The 25,000-nt window shown below is 45.2% G+C and overlaps 1 protein-coding gene across 6 annotated transcripts in view; it reads left to right on the forward strand.

The window, feature by feature from the left end:
• Positions 1-25,000, forward strand: part of LOC121569042 (histone deacetylase 5) — a 92,782-nt gene that overhangs the window by 43,233 nt on the left and 24,549 nt on the right. For 4 of the 6 annotated variants that reach the window (XM_041879645.1, XM_045221208.1, XM_041879642.2 and 1 more), the window contains 6 exons: positions 19,360-19,652; positions 19,811-19,967; positions 20,213-20,321; positions 20,666-20,799; positions 21,934-22,065; positions 23,054-23,166. In XM_041879645.1, the coding sequence (XP_041735579.1) occupies positions 19,392-19,652; positions 19,811-19,967; positions 20,213-20,321; positions 20,666-20,799; positions 21,934-22,065; positions 23,054-23,166 (906 nt within the window). In that variant the 5' untranslated portion in view covers positions 19,360-19,391. The remainder of the gene's footprint in view (positions 1-19,359; positions 19,653-19,810; positions 19,968-20,212; positions 20,322-20,665; positions 20,800-21,933; positions 22,066-23,053; positions 23,167-25,000) is intronic. The other 2 variants (XM_041879643.2, XM_041879644.2) reach the window with 1 other exon arrangement.

The following is a 25,000-nucleotide window of genomic DNA, read 5'->3' on the forward strand; positions in this document are numbered from 1 at the left end:
GGAAAACTCTCAGAATGCTCACAGAATTTTCCTTTCAAGGCCTGAATTTCAGCTAGCCATGTCACCATCGCATGACTATCCAGGCAGAAGAAATCTGTAATCTACTCGAGGCCCATTATGTTCTAAACATCCATGCATTACTACATGGCTATCAACAGTTGCATACAAAAGGGAGAAGCAAAGGAACAGGCAAGCTACTGGGTAAATGTTAGCTTACATGCAAGCCATAGCAATAAGTTATAGACTGTCTCCCCTCCCAAGTGTCTTTTCTGGGCTTCCTCAGAAGAAACTACTAGTTTCTTGTTTTCCCAGAGCAAGGAGCTACCCCTCCAGGAGGCCTGCCAAGGCTTTGGGGGTTCCTGAGGCACATATATCACACAGGCTATTTACAACCTCTCTCCTATTAGCATCAGGATGAGGCTCCGACCGCCAGAAGACTGTTCCAGAGGATGTAAATATAGGCTATCAGCCTGCCTGTGCTCCCTTTCTCCCTCGTCTTTCTCACTTTTTCATCTGGGCACCATTTTTGTCAAAACTGAACAGATCAGACCAGCTTCCGTTTCTAGCCTCCTTCTCTTTCTCACCCCTCTCTCTCTTCGCCGTGTGCTGCTAACAAGGAGAGGATGCAGAGCAGATTTGACAGGGCAGCCTACCGCATGTTGCTATGTGCTATTTCTGGAAAGCAATATTCATGCTTTTTTCTTCCTGCCTCTCGCTTACTCCCTCTTTCTTTTTCTCTCTCTCTTGTCTTTCCAAAGCAGAGTTGGTGTAGTGTTGCTAAAGAAAATAACCATGACGTAAGCTGCGCCCTCTGCAAAACAGACTTTTAAAAAAGAGAAGGGAAAGAAAGCCTTTAACAACTCGAATAATAAATGGCTGCACTTCAGACTGTGCATCCTTAGCTGAGTGGAATGATTGATCAGTCGTCATGAGGAGGTGGCACATACGCTTGACTATTGACACAGCCATGCGTTTGACTCATAGACAGAAAGGACACAACAGTGATAAATATCGTGCTTAGCTATACTTATCCGAATAAAACTCTTAAGACCTGTACTTTTTGCAGAATTTTGGGGTGTGTGCAAAGGTTGACCATCTTGTCAAACAAGCAGATTGTACTTTATTCCAGCACACTGTGGGCCTAGCCATTGTCACCCCCTATTTTGTTTTTATGCTGCGATAAGCTTTGCCCATATTTCAGTGCTGTCTGAGAGACTAATGAATGCACAGTTTGCAGTCTGCAGAGCGAGCGTGGTCTGATTTATTAATGGGTGTCTTTCAGGTCCCTCCTTTGTCCCTCCCAGGGCCTCCCACCTCGCTAGTGCCACTCCGCTGGCCACCTTGAGTCCTGTCTGATAGAATAAAAACCGGTGTACCGGCATGCACTGAGCTCTATATTCGGTGACATTGGTGGTGATGGTTCTGCACCTCAGTTTCTGGATTAAAGAGTGAGTCTCTAGAGACAGACACAGACAAGAATGAGGGCGGCCAAGGAGAGAATTCCTCAGTCCCCCCTCCCCGACATGCTCTCCGTTCATCCCTGATTCTCCCTCAATGTATCGTACCCTCAGTCGGATCATCTGGAGCTCTTTTACCTTGGAAGCATCGGGAGATTGGGCTAATCATAGCTGAAGGGGCGAGGTTTAGTATTTTGGGCAGCTGGTCATTGCAGCACTAGCTTAAGGAGACCACAAAGGCAAGATCCCCCACAAGCTTATTACTCTGCTCCTGGCTGGCCTGTTAAATCCAAAGTTGTGCTATATATTCATTGGGTATGTCATAGCTAAATTGTAAATGATAAATATTGATACATTACTAGCTCAAACACTTAATCTGCAAAAATGAAAAGTTAATTAGTGGGTGATGGTGATTTTCAGAACCAAAGTGGGGGGACAAAAAACATGCTACATACGAACTCAAAGCGCCTATTCCACACACTAGCTAGGTTCCTTCGGCAGGGCATGCAAGTCATAGGTCTTTGGCTGTGGAGGCATGGTCTAGCTATATAGGGCCCGTGATCCTTTGAACGTGTTGGGGGTGTGAAAAATGGAGCCATATTCAATGAAGGGAAGCGGAGGGGCGTTTTGCACGCGGAGCTTGACAAAAGGGGGCATGATCTGTTGACATAATTGTCATCCAAACCCGACCTTCATTTACTCGTTGTAACGCACTGAGGTTCCAAACTCAGTTTTAGACGAGACTGACATTATGACCAAAATCATCCTATTTACACTTTGTAGTCAATTTTGACACTAGAATAAATGTTTCTGACTCTGTTTTCAAAGGGATTAGTTGATTTTCAGGGGCAGTTGCTCTTTAATGTGTTTTCCACATATACAGATATAGCTAGATCAAAGCCTGTATTCTGCAAGGGAACACCATATTCCCTTTGTAGCTGCCTCTGCAGCATCCGCATCCAAGACGAAGATAGCAGGGATGAGCTGGAAGCTACAGAGCGAGCAGCAACCGAAAATGTGGAAAAACCAAAAATAGAAGCGTGCGCTTTTAAAAGCACAGTGCGCTATCCCCTCCCTCCCCCTTCTCACCCCCAGTGCATTATTAATCCGGGGTTATTTATAACCTACATTTTTCGCAGGCAGACTTTGTGTTCTGTCGCTGCTTGTGTCTAATCTCTGCTGGGAGCGAGAGAGAAAGGGAAGAGAGGGAGAGCGATGAGGGGAGGGTCAGGGGCGAGGAGAAGATGGAGGAGAAGAAGGAGAGGATTGCAGGTGTAGGGAGAGTGCCATTGGCTCTAGCTATAGATAGAAGCCCAGAGGCAGATGTAGGCTATACTATGGTGCAGCCATTTTGATGGTTCCTCAGAGAAGGAAAATGTACAGTATCAATTACAATTTACATACTTATTGCTTGACAAGCTGCAACTTGAAACTAATTGAAGCCTTTTACAAGAAGACCAAAAGACACTTCTTACTTACTGACATGTTTATTGCCAATGTCAGACACAGCAGGAGTCCCCACTGGTGCAGCAGTGTGCTTGACGATTATTGGCTGAATTTAATGGCTTACATAATTCATGACGGCAACAAAATTATTATCTCGTTGACGCTTTCGTCTTTCGCCCGTCTCTTTAGTGTAGTATGCTAGGGTTCCATGATCCATCCAATCAACGGCCAGTCTGCCAAACTGAACAGGGGACAGGGGGGGCACCCTGGATGTCAAACTCGTTCTACCCTTATTGTACTCCTGCTATGCCCTCCTGGCTTGTAGCTCTTCTCTCCTCCATCCTTGTCTGGCTAAGGCCTAATTAGTGTGATCATTTGATTAGAAAGAAAGATTTCCTCTGGCACTCTCTCCAGAAGACTCACATCCTCCATGTTAATGGAGGAAAAAGGGGCTGAGGAGGCACAATCCATGCCTTTGTTTGACAGCGTCTCGTATAACTAACGGCTTTGAGTGGAGGTTTAAAATTACGCCTAGCTCTGGAAGAGAGAGGGAGTGGTTGGCATAATTAGGCGACACAAAACTCGCGATGGAGTGTGCGTAAGCCAGAAGACTCCCTTGGGAGATGGATCTTTCTGTCTTAATTGGGAAAACTTTGGTTGTCATACATAAAGGCTGTGGCAAACCAGCACAGCCATCTACTGGTCTTCCTCTCACACAAAATACAGCATTTAAATAGACCCTTTTATTCAGTCAATTGCACTGCACTGTAAGGCCTCTCATCAGTCGTAAGAGTGGTGTGCATGGTTTCAATATCAGGCCTACTCGTGTTGGCAAAGTCAGGGACACTGAGTGAATACAGTATGTTTTGATTTGATCACAGACTAGATTCAGGGCTGTAGCCCAGTTAACACATTGTTGAGCTAGCCCTAAATCCTTCATACACTCTTTCTCCATCTCCCTCTAACATGTACACACACACACACACACACACACACACACACACACACACACACACGCACACACACACACCCTTTATGCAAACAGTCATCATCATTTAAAAGTGCTTTCTTCTCAATCTTAAATAAGAATGCCCCATTCAAAAAATTCAGAACTAAGAACAGATATAGCCCCTGGTTCTCCTCAGACTTGACTGCCCTTGACCAGCACAAAAACATCCTGTGGCGTACTGCATTAGCATCGAATAGCCCCCGCGATATGCAACTTTTCAGGGAAGTTATGAACCAATATACACAAGCAGTTAGGAAAGCAAAGGCTAGCTTTTTCAAACAGAAATATGCATCTTGTAGCACTAACTCCAAAAAGTTTTGGGACACTGTAAAGTCCATGGAGAATAAGAGCACCTCCTCCCAGCTGCCCACTGCACTGAGGCTAGGAAACACTATCACCACCGATAAATCTACAATAGTTGAGAATTTCAACAAGCATTTTGCTACGGCTGGCCATGCTTTCCACCTGGCTACCACTACCCCGGCCACCAGCTCTGCACCCTCCGCTGCAACTTGCCCATGCCCCTCCCCCCGCTTCTCCTTCACACAAATTCAGATAGCTGATGTTCTGAAAGAGCTGCAAAATCTGGACCCGTACAAATCATCTGGGCTAGACAATCTGGACCCTTTCTTTCTAAAAATAGCCGCCGAAATTCTCGCAACCCCTATTACTAGCCTGTTCAACCTCTCTTTCGTAACGTCTGAGATCCCCAGAGATTGGAAAACTGCCGCAGTCATCCCCCTCTTCAAAGGGGGTGACACTCTAGATCCAAACTGTTACAGACCTATATCCATCCTGCCCTGCCTTTCGAAAGTATTTGAAAGCCAAGTTAACAAACAGATCACCGACCATTTCGAATCCCACCGTACCTTCTCTGCTATGCAATCCGGTTTCCGAGCTGGTCATGGGTGCACCTCAGCCACGCTCAAGGTCCTAAACGATATTATAACCGCGATCGATAATAGACATTACTGTGCAGCCGTCTTTCGACTCTGTCAACCACCGCATTCTTATTGGCAGACTAAATAGCCTTGGTTTCTCAAATGACTGCCTCGCCTGGTTCACCAACTACTTCTCAGATAGAGTTAAATGTGTCAAATCGGAGGGCCTGTTGTCTGGACCTATGGCAGTCTCTATGGGGGTGCCACAGGGTTCAATTCTTGGGCCGACTCTTTTCTCCGTGTATATCAATGATGTCGCTCTTGCTGCTGGTGACTCTCAAATCCACCTCTATGCAGACGACACCATTTTGTATACATCTGGCCCTTCATTGGACACTGTGTTAACAAACCTCCAAACGAGCTTCAATGCCATACAACACTCCTTCTGTGGCCTCCAACTGCTCTTAAACACTAGTAAAACTAAATGCATGCTCTTCAATCGAACGCTGCTTGCACCCGCCCATCCGACTAGAATCACAACTCTCGACGGGTCTGACCTAGAGTATGTGGACAACTACAAATACCTAGGTGTCTGGTTAGACTGTAAACTCTCCTTCCAGACTCACATTAAGCATCTCCAATCCAAAGTTAAATCTAGAATCGGCTTCCTATTTCACAACAAAGCCTCCTTCACTCATGCTGCCAAACATTCCCTCGTAAAACTGACTATCCTACCAATCCTTGACTTCAGCGATGTCATTTACAAAATAGCCTCCAACACTCTACTCAGCAAATTGGATGTAGTCTATCACAGTGCCATCCTTTTTGTCACTAAAGCCCCATATACTACCCACCACTGTGACCTGTACGCTCTTGTTGGCTGGTCCTCACTACATATTCGTTGCCAAACCCACTGGCTCCAGGCCATCTATAAATCACTGCTAGGCAAATCTCCGCCTTATCTTAGCTCATTGGTCACCATAGCAACACCCACCCGTAGTATGTGCTCCAACAGGTATATCTCACTGGTCATCCCCAAAGCCAACACCTCCTTTGGCCGCCATTCCTTCCAGTTCTCTGCTGCCAATGACTGGAATGAACTGCAAAAATCACTGAAGCTGGAGACACTTATCTCCCTCACTAACTTTAAGCATCAGTTGTCAGAGCATCTTACCGATCACTGCACCTGTACACAGCCCTTCTGAAATTAGCCCACTCAACTACCTCATCCCCATATTGTTATTTATTTTGCTCATTTGCACCCCAGTATCTCTATTTGCACATCATCTCTTGCACATCTATCATTCCAGTGTTAATACTAATTGTAATTATTTTGTACTATGGCCTATTTATTGCCTTACCTCCATAACTTGCTACATTTGCACACACTGTATATACACTGCTCAAAAAAATAAAGGGAACACTTAAACAACACAATGTAACTCCAAGTCAATCATACTTCTGTGAAATCAAACTGTCCACTTAGGAAGCAACACTGATTGACAATAAATTTCACATGCTGTTATAGGCAATTCGCAAGACACCCCCAATAAAGGACTAGTTCTGCAGGTGGTGACCACAGACCACTTCTCAGTTCCTATGCTTCCTGGCTGATGTTTTGGTCACTTTTGAATGCTGGCAGTGCTTTCACTCTAGTGGTAGCATGAAACGGAGTCTACAACCCACACAAGTGGCTCAGGTAGTGCAGCTCATCCAGGATGGCACATCAATGTGAGCTGTGGCAAGAATGTTTGCTGTGTCTGTCAGCGTAGTGTCCAGAGCATGGAGGCGCTACCAGGAGACAGGCCAGTACATCAGGAGACGTGGAGGAGGCCGTAGGAGGGCAACAACCCAGCAGCAGGACCGCTACCTCCGCCTTAGTGCAAGGAGGAGCAGGAGGAGCACTGCCAGAGCCCTGCAAAATGACCTCCAGCAGGCCACAAATGTGCATGTGTCTGCTCAAACGGTCAGAAACAGACTCCATGAGGGTGGTATGAGGGCCCGACGTCCACAGGTGGGGGTTGTGCTTACAGGCCAACACCGTGCAGGACGTTTGGCATTTGCCAGAGAACACCAAGATTGGCAAATTCGCCACTGGCGCCCTGTGCTCTTCACAGATGAAAGCAGGTTCACACTGAGCACGTGACAGACGTGACAGAGTCTGGAGACGCCGTGGAGAACGTCCTGCTGCCTGCAACATCCTCCAGCATGACCGGTTTGGCAGTGGGTCAGTCATGGTATGGGGTGGCATTTCTTTGGGGGGCCGCACAGCCCTCCATGTGCTCGCCAGAGGTAGCCTGACTGCCATTAGGTACCGAGATGAGATCCTCAGACCCCTTGTGAGCCCATATGCTGGTGCGGTTGGCCCTGGGTTCCTCCTAATGCAAGACAATGCTAGACCTCATGTGGCTGGAGTGTGTCAGCAGTTCCTGCAAGAGGAAGGCATTGATGCTATGGACTGGCCCGCCCGTTCCCCAGACCTGAATCCAATTGAGCACACCTGGGACATCATGTCTCGCTCCATCCACCAACGCCACGTTGCACCACAGACTGTCCAGGAGTTGGCGGATGCTTTAGTCCAGGTCTGGGAGGAGATCCCTCAGGAGACCATCCGCCACCTCATCAGGAGCATGCCCAGGCATTGTAGGGAGGTCGTACAGGCACGTGGAGGCCACACACACTACTGAGCCTCATTTTGACTTGTTTTAAGGACATTACATCAAAGTTGGATCAGCCTGTAGTGTGGTTTTCCACTTTAATTTTGAGGGTGACTCCAAATCCAGACCTCCATGGGTTGATAAATTTGATTTCCATTGATACTTTTTGTGTGATTTTGTTGTCAGCACATTCAACTATGTAAAGAAAAAAAGTATTTAATAAGATTATTTCATTCATTCAGATCTAGGATGTGTTATTTTAGTGTTCCCTTTATTTTTTTGAGCAGTGTATATTTTCTGTTGTATTTTTGACTTTGTTTTGTTTACCCCATATGTAACTCTGTGTTGTTTTTATCGCACTGCTTTATTTTATCTTGGCCAGGTCGCAGTTGTAAATGAGAACTTGTTCTCAACTGGCTTACCTGGTTAAATAAAGGTGAAATAAAAAAATAAAAAATGGGGGCGGGAGTGGCAGGGTGGAGGGATATTTTTAGACTCTCTTTTCCAGGCGATTACAGTAATCCATGGAGTAAAATATAATCTGATGGGTAAATTTGAGTGCTCTAATGTTTTCTGGCCCTCCCCCAGGGTATATACCCTTTCATTGATTAGGCCTAGTTGGCTTCCTTATCCAGAAATCTCCTCCCTCCCTCCCTCCCACCTCTTCCTCTGTTTCTGGCTAGAAACCCCACGCAAGTGTTATGCAATACCTTCGTTTATTTTTAACGAGGAGGTACCCCCCACCCCTCACCTCTATTTTCATCTTGTCAGGTTGTGAACACTGTAATATATTTCTTTGTACATTTTAAATTCAGAGGTAGCTGTTTCTCCTCCAAGAGCATCCTCCTTGCTTTCTTTCATTATTGTTTAAGGACTCTCATCGCATGGCATAGGATAGAGCTTTGTTGTAACTAATTTAGAAATTACAATACGTCTCTGGTTATATCATCGAATTCTTAGAGGAAAATGGTGATGTTTAATTTAGAATAAGATGAGCACAAGCAGAACTTAAACTATTCCTGGTGGATACTGTTGCAGGATAAGAGGATATGCGAAGGCAATTAGTTGCCCCTAGCTGTGTTTTTGTTGTATTATTTATAGATGGATTGCTTAATCACAGATCATGTCCTTAAAGTGTGTGTGTGTGTGTGTGTGTGCATTTTCATTGGTGATGATGTCTGCAGACACAGTCAAATTGCATCTATTTCAGTGTGTATTGTCACTGTGGTTTAATTGGCTATGGCCACAAATATAGTCCTTGGGGACCTGGAAATACCTTTGGCTTTGTCTCCATGTCACTCAGCCTCTCAGCCACCTCCTGGCTGGCCCAAGTCCTCACTAATCACAGGGCCACAAACAGCTTCACCCAGATGACTGGGCTGTTTCTCCTCTCCTCTCTGCCCTCCCCTCCTCCCTCCCACTCTCTCTTTTCCTGTCAACACAAAAACAGGGCCAAGGACTTTTTGCCTCATTTAGAAAGAAGGCCATGTTTTCTTCTTGGCTGAGTTCAAACTATGTGTGACATTTTTAAGGTCCCATTTCTGACCAAACAGTCTGATGGATCCTCTTATCTTTTACTGCCCTCCCATTTTTGCTTTTTAGTTTTGTCTGGTTTGTTTATTTTGAAGTAGATTTCTGAACCAAAGTTGAACCTAGAAGTTTAGCAACCGTCTGTCTAGGACAAGGTGGTGGAGTTCTTGGATGAGAAATTAACGCCTCAAGCATGTTATCACCTCGATAATCAATTGGGCTAGGAAGAAATGTATTATTCATCTATAATTAACCATGCAGCGCCTCTTCGAAAGTGTTGCTGTATTTTTCTGCTGCAGCATTAAAACCACACCTGTTTTGGCACATAGCTGATTTGCTATGGGACTGATGGTAGTTCCTTCCGCCTCAGATGCAACTCCCCTGTGAGTTCTCCTGGCGGCTGTTCCCTCGTTTGATACTTTTTGATGATCGGCCCAAATTATTTTTCCTCAGACTCCCTCTACTCACTGTCTCGAAACAGAGTGGAGCAGGCAACACCAAATTATTCATTTGAATGCACACTGCACAGCCAGGCAGTGTCATTAAAGTATTTTGTGTGCCTCCAAATTTATTATGATGATTTGAACACTGCAAAGGAGCCCTAGACCTCTGTGCACATTGCACCACTCTGACAACAACCAATCATGTCACATCAATGTTGGTTTAATTGAGCACCATTGATGGCTTTTACAAGTCATTATTGACATACAGATTTCAGATTTGTAAATTGTTTCTCGAATGGAAGGCCTCATGACTATTGATCATTTGGAATACCTGGTACATCGCAATAGGCACTCTCCCTTTGGCTCATTCATTCAATGCCTCCTCCCCCATATTCTCTCTGACTGAGGTGTCTTGGGTGATCTATGTTAAGCTCATTTGGTTGGCTGGCACCCAACAACCAGAGTTTTCCTGGCGACCTAAGAAAGGGACACAATGACGTCAAATGGCTGACACACACAATTGGCTGGAAGTTTAAATTTAGAAGCTGACTGATAAAGGATAGTAATCTTATTTGGACTAAGCCGAAAGCTTCCGCCAGACCTCCAACAGAGCTATTGGATCATTACTCTGTTGGTTAACTCTGCAAGCTCCAATCAGCAAGCTCAAAGGTGCAATCCTACCTAATGTTGTGACGTACAATGTGAATGTACACTGAGTATACCAAACATTAGGAACACCTTCCTAATATCGAGTTGCACCACCCTGACTTTACAAGGTGTCGAAAGCGTTCCACAGGGATGCTGGCCGATGTTGACTTCAATGCTTCCCACAGTCAAGTTGGCTGGATGTTCTTTGGATGGTGGACCATTCTTGATACACACAGGAAACTGTTGAGCATGAAAAACCCAGCAGCGTTGCAGTTCTGGACACAAACTGGTGCGCCTGGCACCTACTACCATACCCTGTTCAAAGGTACTTAAAGATTTTGTCTTGCCCATTCTCCCTCTGAATGGCACACATACACAATCCATGTGTCAATTGTCTCGAGGGTTAAACATCCTTCTTTAACCTGTCTCCTCCCCTTCATCTACACTGATTTTGAAGTGGATTTAACAGGTGCCATCATTAAGGGATCATAGCTTTCAACTAGATTCACCTGGTCAGTCTATGTCATGGAAAGAGCAGATGTCCTTAATGTTTTGTACACTCAGTGTATGTAATGTACTTACAAGTATGCTATTCTCTGGTCTACCTCAAAGGATGCCTAATCCCAAAGTCCTCCAAACCCTAAACCTGTATGTGGCCTAAAGTACTACAGGCAAGCAACTATTGTCATTTACAACTGTTACTCCACTTTACCGTTATCGATATCCATTTTATTTTCCCTGCATTAGCATTTTTACAATCTTTATGGGTAGTTGCTGACTTAGGACTCTGAACTTAATTGCTTGCAGAACAAAAAACACACAGATTTAAGTATTTGTTTTGCACCCGAAACCATTCGTTTTTGCATTTTAACAAAGGCCTCCCTCTGAAGCACAGTTATACCTACTCATTTCTCATCCAGTCTGGCATAGCTACCCTACTCAGCACTCACCTGGGAGGGGGGTACAGACCGAGAGAGAGGGAGAGGAAAGGGGGATGAGGTGGAGGTGGTGATAGAGAGGAAGAAAGGGAGAAGAGGAGGAATGAAGGACAATGGGGAAGGTTCAGTTCCAGGACAGGTTTACTTACATTGACACAGACAAATTGGCTGAATTTAGCTGAGTTTCAAAGCATGCTGTTGCAGATGCCCTCGGCAAAAGCCAAAAAACATATTCACCTGAGATGATGTTGTAAACAGATTCTGACCCTAGTGATGGGGGGGGGGGGGGAATCGATAGTTACATATCGCAATATTATTTTTGGACAATATATTATATAGATATTTGTACCTGTGCCAAAACTCAGGTATTTTTCATCCTTTAGCTTGTTTTCCATCTTTTTAAATAGTGATCCAACATCTTTTCAGCACTGACTGATCAAAACTCATTTTCTCATGCTCTCTCTTCTCTCTGCAGCAGATGTATAGGGTTGGCTGCACCAACATGGATTAACTCTTAAACTGGGTTAAATCAAGGTTTATCATTTAATCTTGTTGCACCAAGTTTTAAAACTAATCATAGTTACATTTAATCCTTCTTCTAAACTAAGTTTAATTTGAACTGTAATATTGTTGCTCCATTGTTTTAAAATAAATATTAAACTTAGTTTAGGGATTTCATCGAAACTACCACTGGAGGAGGTTTAAGTTAATCAAATGTCAGTGTATGTGCTTTATTTTCAGTATGATACATTTTTTTAATCATGTTTGTATAACTCAACTAGCCAGCTAACTTTTGGACGGTGGCAGGTAGCTTAGCGGTTATGAGCGTTGGGCCAGTAACCCGAGCCGACTAGATGAAAAATCTGTCTGTGCCCTTGAGCAAGGCACTTAACCCAAATTGCTCTGGATAAGAGCGTCAGCTAAATGACTAAATGTAAATGTAAAAAATGTTTTTCATCATTAGCCCAAAGTGAAAATTCACTTTGCTAGTTAACAAACTAGCAATGACCAGTGCTGGTTTGTTTCCGTAGAAATAGAATTTGAACATATTGCTATGGTAAATCCATTATGGCACGTGTCACTAGTCATAGGCTGCCTTCGTAAATTCACTCTGGCTATCTACTCCGATTTCAGAGCACTCTCGTCTGAGTGTGCCAGAGCGCAGAATAACTGATGAATTTACGAACTCTCAACACCCGTTGAATATGGCCAGTGTCAGTAAACGTCGGCAAAAAAGCGTAATTAAATTGTTGGCAGCAGCACAGTTACAGTCACCAACACTCTCGATAACATGAAAACAGCCTAAACAGCTCTGCTAGGGCGAGTAAAATGGTCAAAGTGAGGTGTTCTCTCATTTGTGTCTGGAAGTAGCTAGCAAGCTAGCCAACGTTAGCCAGTTAGCTTGGGTGCTTGACTGCTGTTGTGTGGTCACAACACTCGGATCAACCCTTCTCCTCGGCCAGAGGGTCCAGTGTGCGCTCTGAAGGCTCCAAGAGTGAAACGCTCTGAATTTACGAATGGACAATCTGACAACGCTCTGAATTTACGAACGCAGTCTGGCAATCCAGATTGAATTTACGAACACACCCATAGTTTAGTGATTTACTAATCCAGTCTTTAAAATGAAGCGGTGCAAAACATCTCTGATTAATTATAAACCTACATTTACAAACTCTAGATTAGGTCTAATCTAAGATTAATTTAAACCATGAGTGAGCAATATGTTTGGAACATCAAATCGCAATAAAATCCCAGTATCGAATCGCAATATATATATATATATATATATATATAGAATCGTGAGAATCACGGTGGCATAGCAGTGTGGTCGTGTTCTCTGTAGTGTCCTCATGTAAATAGCCTGTTTTTTGTTTTTTTGTCTTTTTCGTATATATTTCTCAATCTCACTTTCCATCCTTTAACTAAAATATACTTTCCTGCGACCCGCCTCACCCAATGTGGAACGGATTCTATTATTTCTTCATTCATTTTTATCCAGAACCTCTGGCTGAAACTTGCCAGCTAACTAGCTACTTGCTATTAGCCACCGTTAGCGGTCTTCACCATTGTCCGTGGCCGTGGCCTGCACTACCTACCAGCCAGCTCTAGCCTGGACAATTATCGGCCAGTCTGCACATCGCACTATCGAGCCAGAGCATATCGGATTTTCTGCCGGATCGCTGAACCTTCTGTGAATCACTGGACCTTAACACCGGATCATCGCAACTAGATAGCTGTAACTATTGTCGTTGTTAGCTAATCACCACTAATCACCACTGTCCTGAAGCTAACCCCAGTTAGCCTTGAGCTAGCCTCGAGCCAGGCCCATCTCCCGGCTATCTACCTCTGTCAACCGGACAGGACCTCCTAGTGTTGACACGGAGCCCCGCCGATCCATCACGACTGGTCTGCCGACGTAATCGTCTGATGTGGTTTCAACAGGCTTCCCGTTGCGACAGCCACGAAGATCCATCTGCTAGCCCCGGCCCGCTAGCACACGCAATCAACAGCCGTGCCTCCAGCTCGCCTGTAGCGTAGCAGCCACTGAACTGCTCCTGGACTTACTTATTGCTGTTCACTGGACCTTATGATCACTCAGCTACACAGCTGATGCCTGCTGGACTGTTCCTTTATACGGTACCCCATCCTGTTGATCTGTTTAGCCTCAGCTCAAACTTTCGTCGCCATTACCAGCTGTAGTCTTAGCTCTCTCGAATAACACCTGTGACTGCTTTATGCCTATCTCCCATGTCAATATGCCTTGCCTATTGCTGTTTCGGTTAGTTCTAACTGTACTTTTTCAATGTAGAGCCCCCAGTCCTGCTCAACCTGTCTCAGATAGATCCTTTGACCGGCTCAATCGGTGCCTCCAGTGATGCTATCGCTTTCATCTTTACCCAACGCTTAGGTTTACCTCCACTGTACTCATATCCTTCCATATCCCTGTCTGTACATAATGCTCTGAATGTATTCTACAACGCCCGGAAATCGGCCCCTTTTTTTCTCTGTACCCAACGCACTAGAAGACCATTTCTTAAAGCCTTTAGCTGTATCCTTATTCTACTCCTCCTCTGTTCCTCTGGTGATGTAGAGGTTAACCCAGGCCCTGTAGCCCCCAGTATCACTCCTGCTTCCCAGGCGCTATCATTTGTTGACTTCTGTAATCGCAAAAGCCTTGGTTTCTTGCATGTTAACATCAGAAGCCTCCTCCCTAAGTTTGAGTTATTCACTGCGTTAGTACACTCAGCCAACCCTGATGTTCTAGCAGTGTCTGAATCCTGGCTTAGGAAGGCCACAAAATATTCTGAAATGTCCATTCCCAACTACAACATTTTCCGTCTAGATAGAACTGCCAAAGGGGGCGGAGTTGCAATTTACTGTAGCTCTATCATACTATCCAGGTCTGTGCCCAAACAGTTTGAGCTTCTACTTCTAAAAATCCACCTTTCCAGAAATAAGTCTCTCACTGTTGCCGCTTGCTACAGACCCCCCTCAGCCCCCAGCTGTGCCCTGAACACCATATGTGAATTGATTGCCCCCCATCTATCCTCAGAGTTCGTATTGCTTGGTGACCAGGTACAACCCTAAATCCGTTAACATGGGCACCCTCATAGATATCATCCTGACTAATTTACCCTCTAAATACACCTCCGCTGTCTTCAACCAGGATCTCAGCGATCACTGCCTTATTGCCTGCGTCCGTAATGGGTCCGCGGTCAAACGACCACCCCTCATAACTGTCAAACACTCCCTAAAACACTTCAGCGAGCAGGCCTTTCTAATTGACCTGGCTCGGGTATCCTGGATGGATATTGACCTCATTCCGTCAGTAGAGGATGCCTGGTTGTTCTTTAAAAGTGCTTTCCTCTCCATCTTAAATAAGCATGCCCCATTAAAAAATACAGAACTAAGAACAGATATAGCCCCTGGTTCACCCCAGACTTGACTGCCCTTGACCAGCACAAAAACATCCTGTGGCGTACGGCATTAGCATCGAACAGCCCCCGCGATATGCAACTTTTCAGGGAAGTCAGGAACCAATATACACAATCAGTTAGGAAAGCAAAGGCTAAATTTGCATCCTGTAGCACTGACTCCAAAAGGTTTTGGGACACTGTAAAGTCCATGGAGAATAAGAGCACCTCCTCCCAGCTGCCCACTGCACTGAGGCTAGGAAACACTGTTACTACCGATAAATCTACGATAATCGAAAATTTCAACAAGCATTTTGCCACGGCTGGCCATGCTTTCCACCTGGCTACCCCTACCCCAGCCACCAGCTCTGCACCCTCCGCTGCAACTTGCCCATGCTCCCCCCGCTTCTCCTTCACCCAAATTCAGATAGCTGATGTTCTGAAAGAGCTGCAAAATCTGGACCCCTACAAATCTGCTGGGCTAGACAATCTGGACCCTTTCTTTCTAAAATTAGCCGCCGAAATTGTCGCAACCCCTATCACCAGCCTGTTCAACCTACCTTTCGTATCGTCTGAGATCCCCAGAGATTGGAAAGCTGCCGCGGTCATCCCCCTCTTCAAAGGGGGTGACACTCTAGATCCAAACTGTTACAGACCTATATCCATCCTGCCCTGCCTTTCGAAAGTATTTGAAAGCCAAGTTAACAAACAGATCACCGACCATTTCGAATCCCACCGTACCTTCTCCGCTATGCAATCTGGTTTCCGAGCTGGTCATGGGTGTACCTCAGCCACGCTCAAGGTCCTAAACGATATAATAACCGCGATCGATAATAGACAGTACTGTGCAGCCGTCTTCATTGACCTGGCCAAGGCTTTTGACTCTGTCAATCACCGCATTCTTATTGGCAGACTAAATAGCCTTGGTTTCTCATATGACTGCCTTGCCTGGTTCACCAACTACTTCTCAGATAGAGTTCAATGTGTCAAATCGGAGGGCCTGTTGTCTGGACCTCTGGCAGTCTCTATGGGGGTGCCACAGGGTTCAATTCTCGGGCAGACTCTATTCTCTGTGTATATCAATGATGTCGCTCTTGCTGCTGGTGACTCTCAGATCCACCTCTACGCAGACGACACCATTTTGTATACATCTGGCCCTTCATTGGACACTGTGTTAACAAACCTCCAAACGAGCTTCAATGGCATACAACACTCCTTCTGTGGCCTCCAACTGCTCTTAAACGCTAGTAAAACTAAATGCATGCTCTTCAATCGAACGCTGCTTGCACCCGCCTGCCCGACTAGAATCACTACTCTCGGCGGCTCTGACTTAGAATATGTGGACAACTACAAATACCTAGGTGTCTGGTTAGACTGTAAACTCTCCTTCCAGACTCACATTAAGCATCTCCAATCCAAAGTTACATCTAGAATCGGCTTCCTATTTTGCAACAAAGCCTCCTTCACTCATGCTGCTAAACATGCCCTCGTAAAACTGACTATCCTACCGATCCTTGACTTCGGCGATGTCATTTACAAAATAGCTTCCAACACTCTACTCAGCAAATTGGATGTAGTCTATCACAGTGCCATCCGTTTTGTCACCAAAGCCCCATATACTACCCACCATTGTTGGCTGGCCCTCACTACATATTCGTCGCCAAACCCACTGGCTCCAGGTCATCTATAAATCCCTTCTAGGCAAATCCCCGCCTTATCTTAGCTCATTGATCACCATAGCAACACCCACCCGTAGTATGCGTGCCAGCAGGTATATCTCACTGGTCACACCTCCTTTGGTCGCCATTCCTTCCAGTTCTCTGCTGCAAATGACTGGAACGAACTGCAAAAATCTCTGAAGCTGGAGACACTTATCTCCCTCACTATCTTTAAGCGTCAGTTGTCAGAGCAGCTTACCGATCACTGCACCTGTACACAGCCCATCTGTAATTAGCCCACCCAACTACCTCATCCCCATATTGTTATTTACATTGTTATTTATTTTGCTCATTTGCACCCCAGTATCTCTATTTGCACATCATCTTCTGCACATCTATCACTCCAGTGTTAATACTAAATTATAATTGTAATTATTTTGCACTATGGCCTATTTATTGCCTTACCTCCATAACTTACTACATTTGCACACACTGTATATAGATTTTCTATTGTGTTATTGACTGTACGTTTTGTTTACCCCATATGTAACTCTGTGTTGTTGTTGTTTTTTCTGCACTGCTTTGCTTTATCTTGGCCAGGTCGCTGTTGTAAATGAGAACTTGTTCTCAACTGGCTTACCTGGTTAAATAAAGGTGAAATAAAATAAAATAAAAATACATATCGGCACGTAAGTGTCGTGATAATGTCATATCGTGAGGTCCCTGGCAATTCCCAGCCTTATCTGACCCTAGATTACTTGTTTTATTTTTATTTTATTTATTTTTTTACATATCTTTAACGACATGCAACATTGATGAAAAACAACTGGTATAGTTCTCCAGGTTTAGAGGTCCACTCATAGATGCCATTGCATTCAGAATCAAACTCACAAAGCAGTGCTTGTGCTTTTCAGCTAGTGCTAGCTGCTCCCTCAGTCTCCCATTATTTTTCCACAGGAGTTAGCCTCTCATTATCTGGTCACTGAGTGACTTAACCATCTGTGACATGGAATCGGTGCCTTCTCATTAGGTCCTAGCCTGCAGCTGGGATCAAATACTCTATATCCACCAATGCAAGGGCAGCAGTCAACCTCTTTACCCTTGACCATTGTTGCAGACTGAGTGCTTCTCTGCCTGCCCACTAATCTCTTCCATTGTTTTTTTCTGCATTTGTTTGAGATTTTAAACCTTACAGCGTCTTGTCCTACTCAGTACTGACCCTGCACCAATGCCAAGCCCTGTGGCCATTGAAACAAGGGTTAATGGATGATGGAAACAACTGTCAGGAGCATTGGAAGCCAACTTGGGGCAGCGCTGAACAGTTTTCCACACAATAGCCCAATAGCCCCCTTCCAATCCTTGATTTCCCTGCCGACTTAAGGAAAGGTCGAAAACAGTAGCGTGGCCCTTGCCAGGTGGCTGTGCTTGCTTGTCTGTTTGGCAGCAGTGCTTGCCAGTGGCTTTGGGATGCTGTGCGTCATTGCCAGCTCTGTGCTTATTGTATCAGAGACAAATCTCCCGGAGTGTCGTAGAGTGCCCTGGCTCTGCCCTCATCCCGGCCCTGGTTATGCCCACGTCCCGGCCCTGCCTACTGTGGTCCTCCCAGGTTATGTAATGGTCTGCCCTCTTTGTATCGATAGTCGCCCTGGCTATTTTTAGCAAGGTCCGCTCCCATTCCTACCGTTCAATACTGTCTCCTATTGAGCAAAATGCATACACTGACATGCTAGCATAGAGTGACCTACCGCGATACAGACTGATGGATGCCTTGTAATCCGTGGCGATAACATGCGCCATACAAAATGAATAACTAGGAAACCATGAATGGTGTTACTCTTCTTCATCAGCTGATGAAATGATGTAACTCTGTGCGTAACACTTTAACAGTCGCACGGAAACACTCCAAGACGCTCCTTCAATCATTGAAGCATGTACTGTATAAACATACATACTGTGATTTAATTATTCAGTAACCACATAAGCACTCACACACTTCTGTGGAATCATACTTTTAAAATAGTACACTGAAACACTCTCCAAAGTGTTCTAAATACAACATGCACCCTTCCTACTTTTGCCAGCAGAGAGAAGATCAGGACCCAAACTGTATTCCTCCTTATGTGTGTACTGTACAGCTGTAGTGTGTCCAACTCCACTGAACTCTGTCATCATGGTGCAGTTATGCAACGTCCCCAGAGAGAGCTAGCACACCAAACATGATTGAACTCCTGGTCTGATTTCTGAAAGCTGTAATACACTGAAAGATGGACCGGGTCGGTTGCCAGGGTCACTCTATTAGATGGGACATATTATTTGACCTCATAGAAGCTGGTTGTCAATGCGATGAATGTCTCTATAACCTACTCGGTGTGCCCTTGTTGACTACACTCAATGAGATACAGTAGATCTGTGCCAAGCCTCATGGCTAAAAGACATGTATTATGTTAGTCAAACTGTAAGCTAAATGTCATATCTATCAAAGGGAATTACTTCTCAGCCCTTGAACTTTAACCTCACCATTTCCGCAGTATTTGATCATAATTTTTTGTTTTGTTTCTTATTGAAAAAACTGTATTAAACCGTTGTACTTCGTCTTTATTTGTGGTTTATTTGGTCACCATTTAACAAACTATTTTCTTGTTCTCTTTGTCTGCTCCACTCCTTTCCCTTCTGTCTCCCTCACTTCTTCTCTCTCTTTGCCCTCCTTTACTCTGTCTTCATTTCCATCTATCTGTCTCCTTCCCCCTCTCTCCGCTCCCCACCCTTTCCTCCATCTAGCTGTGGAGGTGAAGACAACTCTCCCCTCGGGGATGCAGAGCCCAGTGGGCGGCAGTGAGCAGGGTGTTGGAGGTGGAGGTGGCGGCGGTCCTGTGGACCTGAGGACCGATCCCAGGCTGGGACCCCTGGGCGGACGGGTGGACCCAGGCATGAGGGAGCAGCAACTGCAGCATGAACTGCTTCTCCTCAAGCAGCAGCAGGAGCTTCAGAAACAGCTTCTCTTCGCTGAGTTCCAGAAGCAGCATGAGGTGCTGACACGCCAGCATGAGGTTCAGCTGCAGGAGCACCTGAAGGTAACGGGGGATACGCTTTAGGAAGGCTGGTGGGTGGGGGGGGGGGGCAAGAGGTGGGGTTAGAAATGGCTTTAGCCACACTGGCTACTGGACCTGGTTTCAGGCAGTCAGTTTGAGCTTCATTTGACTTCCCCTCTCTCTGGCTTTCGTTCCCCCTGGTGTCCCTGCAGCAGCAGCAGGAGATCCTGGCGGCCAAGCGGCAGCAGGAGCTGGAGCAGAAGAGGAAGCTGGAGCAACAGAGGCATGAGGAGCTGGAGAAACAGAGGCTGGAGCAGCAGCTCCTCATGCTACGCAACAAGGAGAAGGGCAAAGAGAGTGAGTAGTACATATAGAGGACACACACTCACACACTGAGCAGTATATATCTGGTGTATGTATGAAGAGAAGCTTTCAGCAAGTAAACACTGAAATATACGGTAGCTATGTCCTATCAGACACTTTTACTCAATAGAGTGATACAGTTTTGCTGTTATTGCTCTAGTTTAGATCCTGATACTCCATATATGTTGGTCTTTGTTAGAGGTATAATAACTTTGTGTTATGATGGTTTGTTCCGGAAGGTGCCATTGCCAGTACGGAGGTGAAGCTGAAGCTCCAGGAGTTCCTCCTGAGCAAAAAAGAGCCTGGCACACCTGGCGGACTGAACCATTCCTTCCCCCAGAAATGCTGGTGAGCCTAACCATCGACATCTAATTTTAGTTCTATGAGGCTGGCTAACGTTAGCTGCTGACACTAGCAGACTGGCCAAGAGCCATGGAGGTTAATGGTTAATGAATCTGGAGGAAGGGCTATACCTTAGCTAGGATTCTTAGAGCTCCTAAGCTGATCCATTGACCTGGAGTGAACTGTTAAAAATACTTGGAAATCCAGAGTGGTATGACTTGTTTACCTTCTTCAGGGGGTGTCATGCCAAACGGATAAAGAGGTTTTAATCTAGTCAGAGAATGTCTTGTATACATCACAAGTAGTATCAACTGATTGTGGTATCTTAACTGTTGTTATGGCTTCATCAGGGGCGCCCAACACACCTCTCTGGACCAGAGCTCCCCCCCTCAGAGTAACACTCCGGGAACGCCGCCCTCCTACAAACTGCCCCCGCTACTGGGGTCCTACGAGGGCAGGGACGATTTCCCTCTCCGCAAGACTGGTGAGTGGATGCACTGTGCGTGTGTGTGGTTGCATGTCTGCATTACTTTGAGGTACGTACCCGTGTATGTCTGACAGTAGGTGTGTGTAGGTATGTCTGTACATGTAGTGTTTCTCCTTTTCTGGTATGAGTCAGAATGAGTCATCACAGCAGCAGTGTTGGTGAAGACTGGTGGGCAAGAGCTACATACACACTCACTCACGTAGATAATTAGGCCCACCCACAGACAAGCCGATGGAGTGGGGTGGTTCACTAAATGGAGATTGGAGACTTTCCAATGAACATGTGTTTTAGTCCAGTAGTAAGCTTAATCTGGTTCTGAGAAGCTGACCCATGACACCTATGCTTAAATATATGCTTGCTGTATATCCTTAAGGATCCCCATGGATTTAGCTGTAATTGTATTGCGTGTTGTTGATGTTACTGGGCATTATGACTGAAAGGTATAACTCTGTGGCAAGAGCCTGCTGTGTGTGTGCGTATGCTCCTTACTTCACCTCATGTCTCTCTGATCTTCCTCACCCCAAACCCTTTGATTTCTAATCAAATGAAAGCCATACTAAAGCCAATGATGTTATTAGGGCTGAAAGTTTGCTCTACATAGGTGGGGTGAGTGTGTGTGTGTGTGACGTCAAGGTGTCCAGTGGAAAGCAGCTCTATTGGAGGCTAATTAAATTAAACCCGGGGCTTTTGCTTAATTGCCCCAATTCCTATTTTTGCCCCTCCCTCCTTATTGGTTTATTCGGATCCCCATTAGCCTTTGCCAAAGCAGCAGGTATTCTTCCTGGGGTCCAATCCCCCTGTTTTATTTACTTCCATTAGTCTCATTTGGTCTGTCGTTCATTGCATCAACAATGGACTGAAAAAGCAGTTGTGTGAAGGAGGGGTTAGTTGCAAATGGACGTTTATTTCAGTGTTAGTGTCCCCAGTCAATAAGATATAAATAGCCCCATTTGGAGCTGACCACAGTACTTTTGGATAGACTCTGCATGAGCTGTTGCTCTTTTATGGTTTCTGTTGTATATCTTTTTCATTTAAACTCACCTCTCTCTCGCTCTCGCTCTCACTCTCTCCTATCTCTTTCTCTCTCTCCTCTCACTTTCTCTCTCCTCTCACTCTCTCTCTCTCCGACAGCCTCGGAGCCCAATCTGAAGGTGCGTTCGCGGTTAAAACAGAAGGTGGCTGAGAGGCGGAGCAGTCCTCTGCTGAGGAGGAAGGATGGGACAGTGATAAGCACCTTCAAAAAGAGAGCCATCGAGATCTCTGGTGAGAGCTTGCGCACACACACACACCATGCATTTACACACTCGCATACAAATACATTGTACACTCTTCAGCTGGAATTCCACACCCCATGCCATTTCATAGTTGTAAACCAACCCCAGTGAGAAGCATCCAGTTGGGTGAACCATAACCCATCTAAAATCACACCCAACTTAACATAAAACAGTCATTTCAACTCTGTTGGCCTGATGGTAAAAGTAGACATCCGGAGGGGCTGCGGCACTCTACACCTCAAGCTCATTTCCCAGAAGGACCTAGTTACATAACCCACTTAGCCAGGTTGGCTATGTACACATGCCACACAATGCCTTTTCAGACCTAGTACTGGAGCTAGCTACCATATGCTAGGGTTAAGGGTTAGCCCTTTTAGCCCGTTTCCATGTCACGTGCAGCTAGTACGTAAACATAGGGGATTGTGTAAATGCTGGTTGTTCTCGAGACCACAATAACAGAAGCTATGCTTATAGAGGCTTTTGAATCGACTCACCCATTTCATCTGCTAATGAAAGCAGAAGCTTTTCTGGGACTAAATATAGGGACTTATTGGAGGCAAACAAAAATAGCAGGGACTATAGGGTAGGACGCGGATTCATCCGTAAAGCTTGAATAGGACAAAAGGGGATGGTTTGGGGGGTTAGCTGGCAGTGGAGCAGGGAAAAGGAGAACAGGGTTTTTGGGAACATTCGGATTGGGACTTGGAATGTTGGCCTCTTGAAAGAGTCCTTTTTCCAAGTTCTCTGATTCCATGTATATGTCACCAATGATAGTCTATTCTGTTTCTACCTTTCTGTATACTCATAGAAAACAGCCTGATAAAACCTAGACATTTCTCTTCACACATTTGTACAGTACAGTTTGATGCAAGCTTGGAGAAAGACCGTACCACATAGGGGTTTTGGCGGTGGTGTCTGCCTGCCTGGGATGCTGGGTTGGTTCTGATTCTGAGTGGCCTGTTCCATTGTCATTGCAGTGTCCTCCATGTGCAGCAGTGCCCCTGGCTCCGGGCCCAGCTCGCCCAACAGCTCCAACAGCACCATCGCAGAGAACGGCTCCAGCGGCTCTGTCCCCAACATCCACGCAGAGGTAAGAGAGGGGAGGGGTGTGGGGGGATGCTAGGGGGTCAAGGGGGGCCTCCCCTCTGCACAAAAAAATCTAATTCTACCTTCTATGGAACTTTATAACCCCTGAAATGTGTGTTACTGTTGGTCTGTGTTGATGCATTTTTATAACACACCATGCAACAGCTATAACCGAATGCTTGGAAAGAATGTAAAATGCAGCCTCTCCGTTGAAAAAAAGCTAAGGCTATAGATTCTCTACTGCTTGGACAAAAGGTTGCGGTACCAGGCACCAACAGAGTGCATGCTTTATAAAATGTCTCATCACATTAGAAGCATTAGTATAAAAAGTGTTGAAAGTCAGAGAGACGCAAATGGAACCCATTCTGAGTTGTGACTTGGTTTAGTTGGTGTGATTTTGATCAACCCTGCTGTTCGTTATAGATCGAATGCAATGGGGACTATAATGAGTATTCCATGACTAGGTAGACTGTGTTCTTTAGGGCTAATAATAGTTTATTCTTTATGCTTGTATGGTCATTGTGCTTAGCTGAATCGTGAACTAGGGCGAGAGTATAGCGGTTAACTGCAGTGAATACGGCCTGAAAATAAGCTTGAGTAGACTAGGGGGGCGGAAGGTTGGTCTGATGCACACTGAGCATCAAGTGGCCCTAGGAACATCTTAACCTTGAGAGGGAGGGAGAGAGAGCGAGGAGGAGGGGATGTAGGAGGGAGAGAGAGAGAGTGAGAGCCTGGATAGCCATAGCGTTCTGAATGACTGCTGTCCTCCATTTTGATAATAAAACCTGATCCATTGTTCTTTTTGTAAGACGATAAATATAGGCCTAGTTGCCTTAGCTATTTCATTGCAGAACAAACTGTAAGTTCACTAATCAGAACTACCAGTTCTTGGCCCTGGGACTTGAGTTTTCCTTGGTAGTCAGGCTACTTACAGAATAGCTGTAGCTGGAACACAATAGCCCTCAGGCACTCTGTCTTACTGTATCTGTTTTAGAAGACCTGTGTTTTAATGGATAAATGTGTTTTCTATTTGGTACACCAAACCATTGACTTGTGTATACTCACACACACACAGATTTGATGATTTGAATTCAAATTAGCATTTTGTCCTCTCATTCAGACAGCTCTCTCAACACTCAATTTACAGCCATCTTCCCCCTGCCATTTTATAACAACCAAAAATACTTCCTCTCTCTTCTTTCCAGAAGTAGGGCAACACAAATAAAAAGCATTAGTCAATCTCCAAGACCATTTATTTTCCCTCCCTCCCTAAAAATACTTAATTGCTGCCATTCTCTTGAAGCAGAGAAACAGTCAACCGCTGATGACATAACAAGGGCCTTGTTAGCCTGCTGCGTGGAACTCTCCAAAATATAGTTATTGCGTCATTGCCGCAGCAGCAGATCTGGCCTGATAAATGGTCAGACGCACACAAAAAGGAGAGCGTGACATTAGGGCAGTTTGCCATGGACCGACACCTTGTTTGGGACGCATGGTGACTTTTTTTCATTTTTCCTTATTTTCCCTGTTTCAAATCGTGATTCTGTTGAGTCAGTATTCCCCCGATAACATTATCAGTGACAGCCTGTGAAAAAGGCTGACACTCGCCGGGGGGAGCTGAAAAAGAGAATGGCCCTTTTGAGAAAACGTCAAGGCAGGGAGAAATATGGCCTTGTCTGAATACCCATATTGCGTTCTAAATAGTATGCCTTTTGGGTATGTGAAAATAAAGTGAAAAATGTGAAATTTCGAAAAATGATTATGCTTTAAATTCTAGGATATAATACTCATTTCGGCTTTTCATCAAGTAGAATTCGCTACACACTATTGAGGAAGAG

This window comes from Coregonus clupeaformis, chromosome 7, assembly GCF_020615455.1.
Source record: "Coregonus clupeaformis isolate EN_2021a chromosome 7, ASM2061545v1, whole genome shotgun sequence".
NCBI lineage: Eukaryota > Metazoa > Chordata > Actinopteri > Salmoniformes > Salmonidae > Coregonus > Coregonus clupeaformis.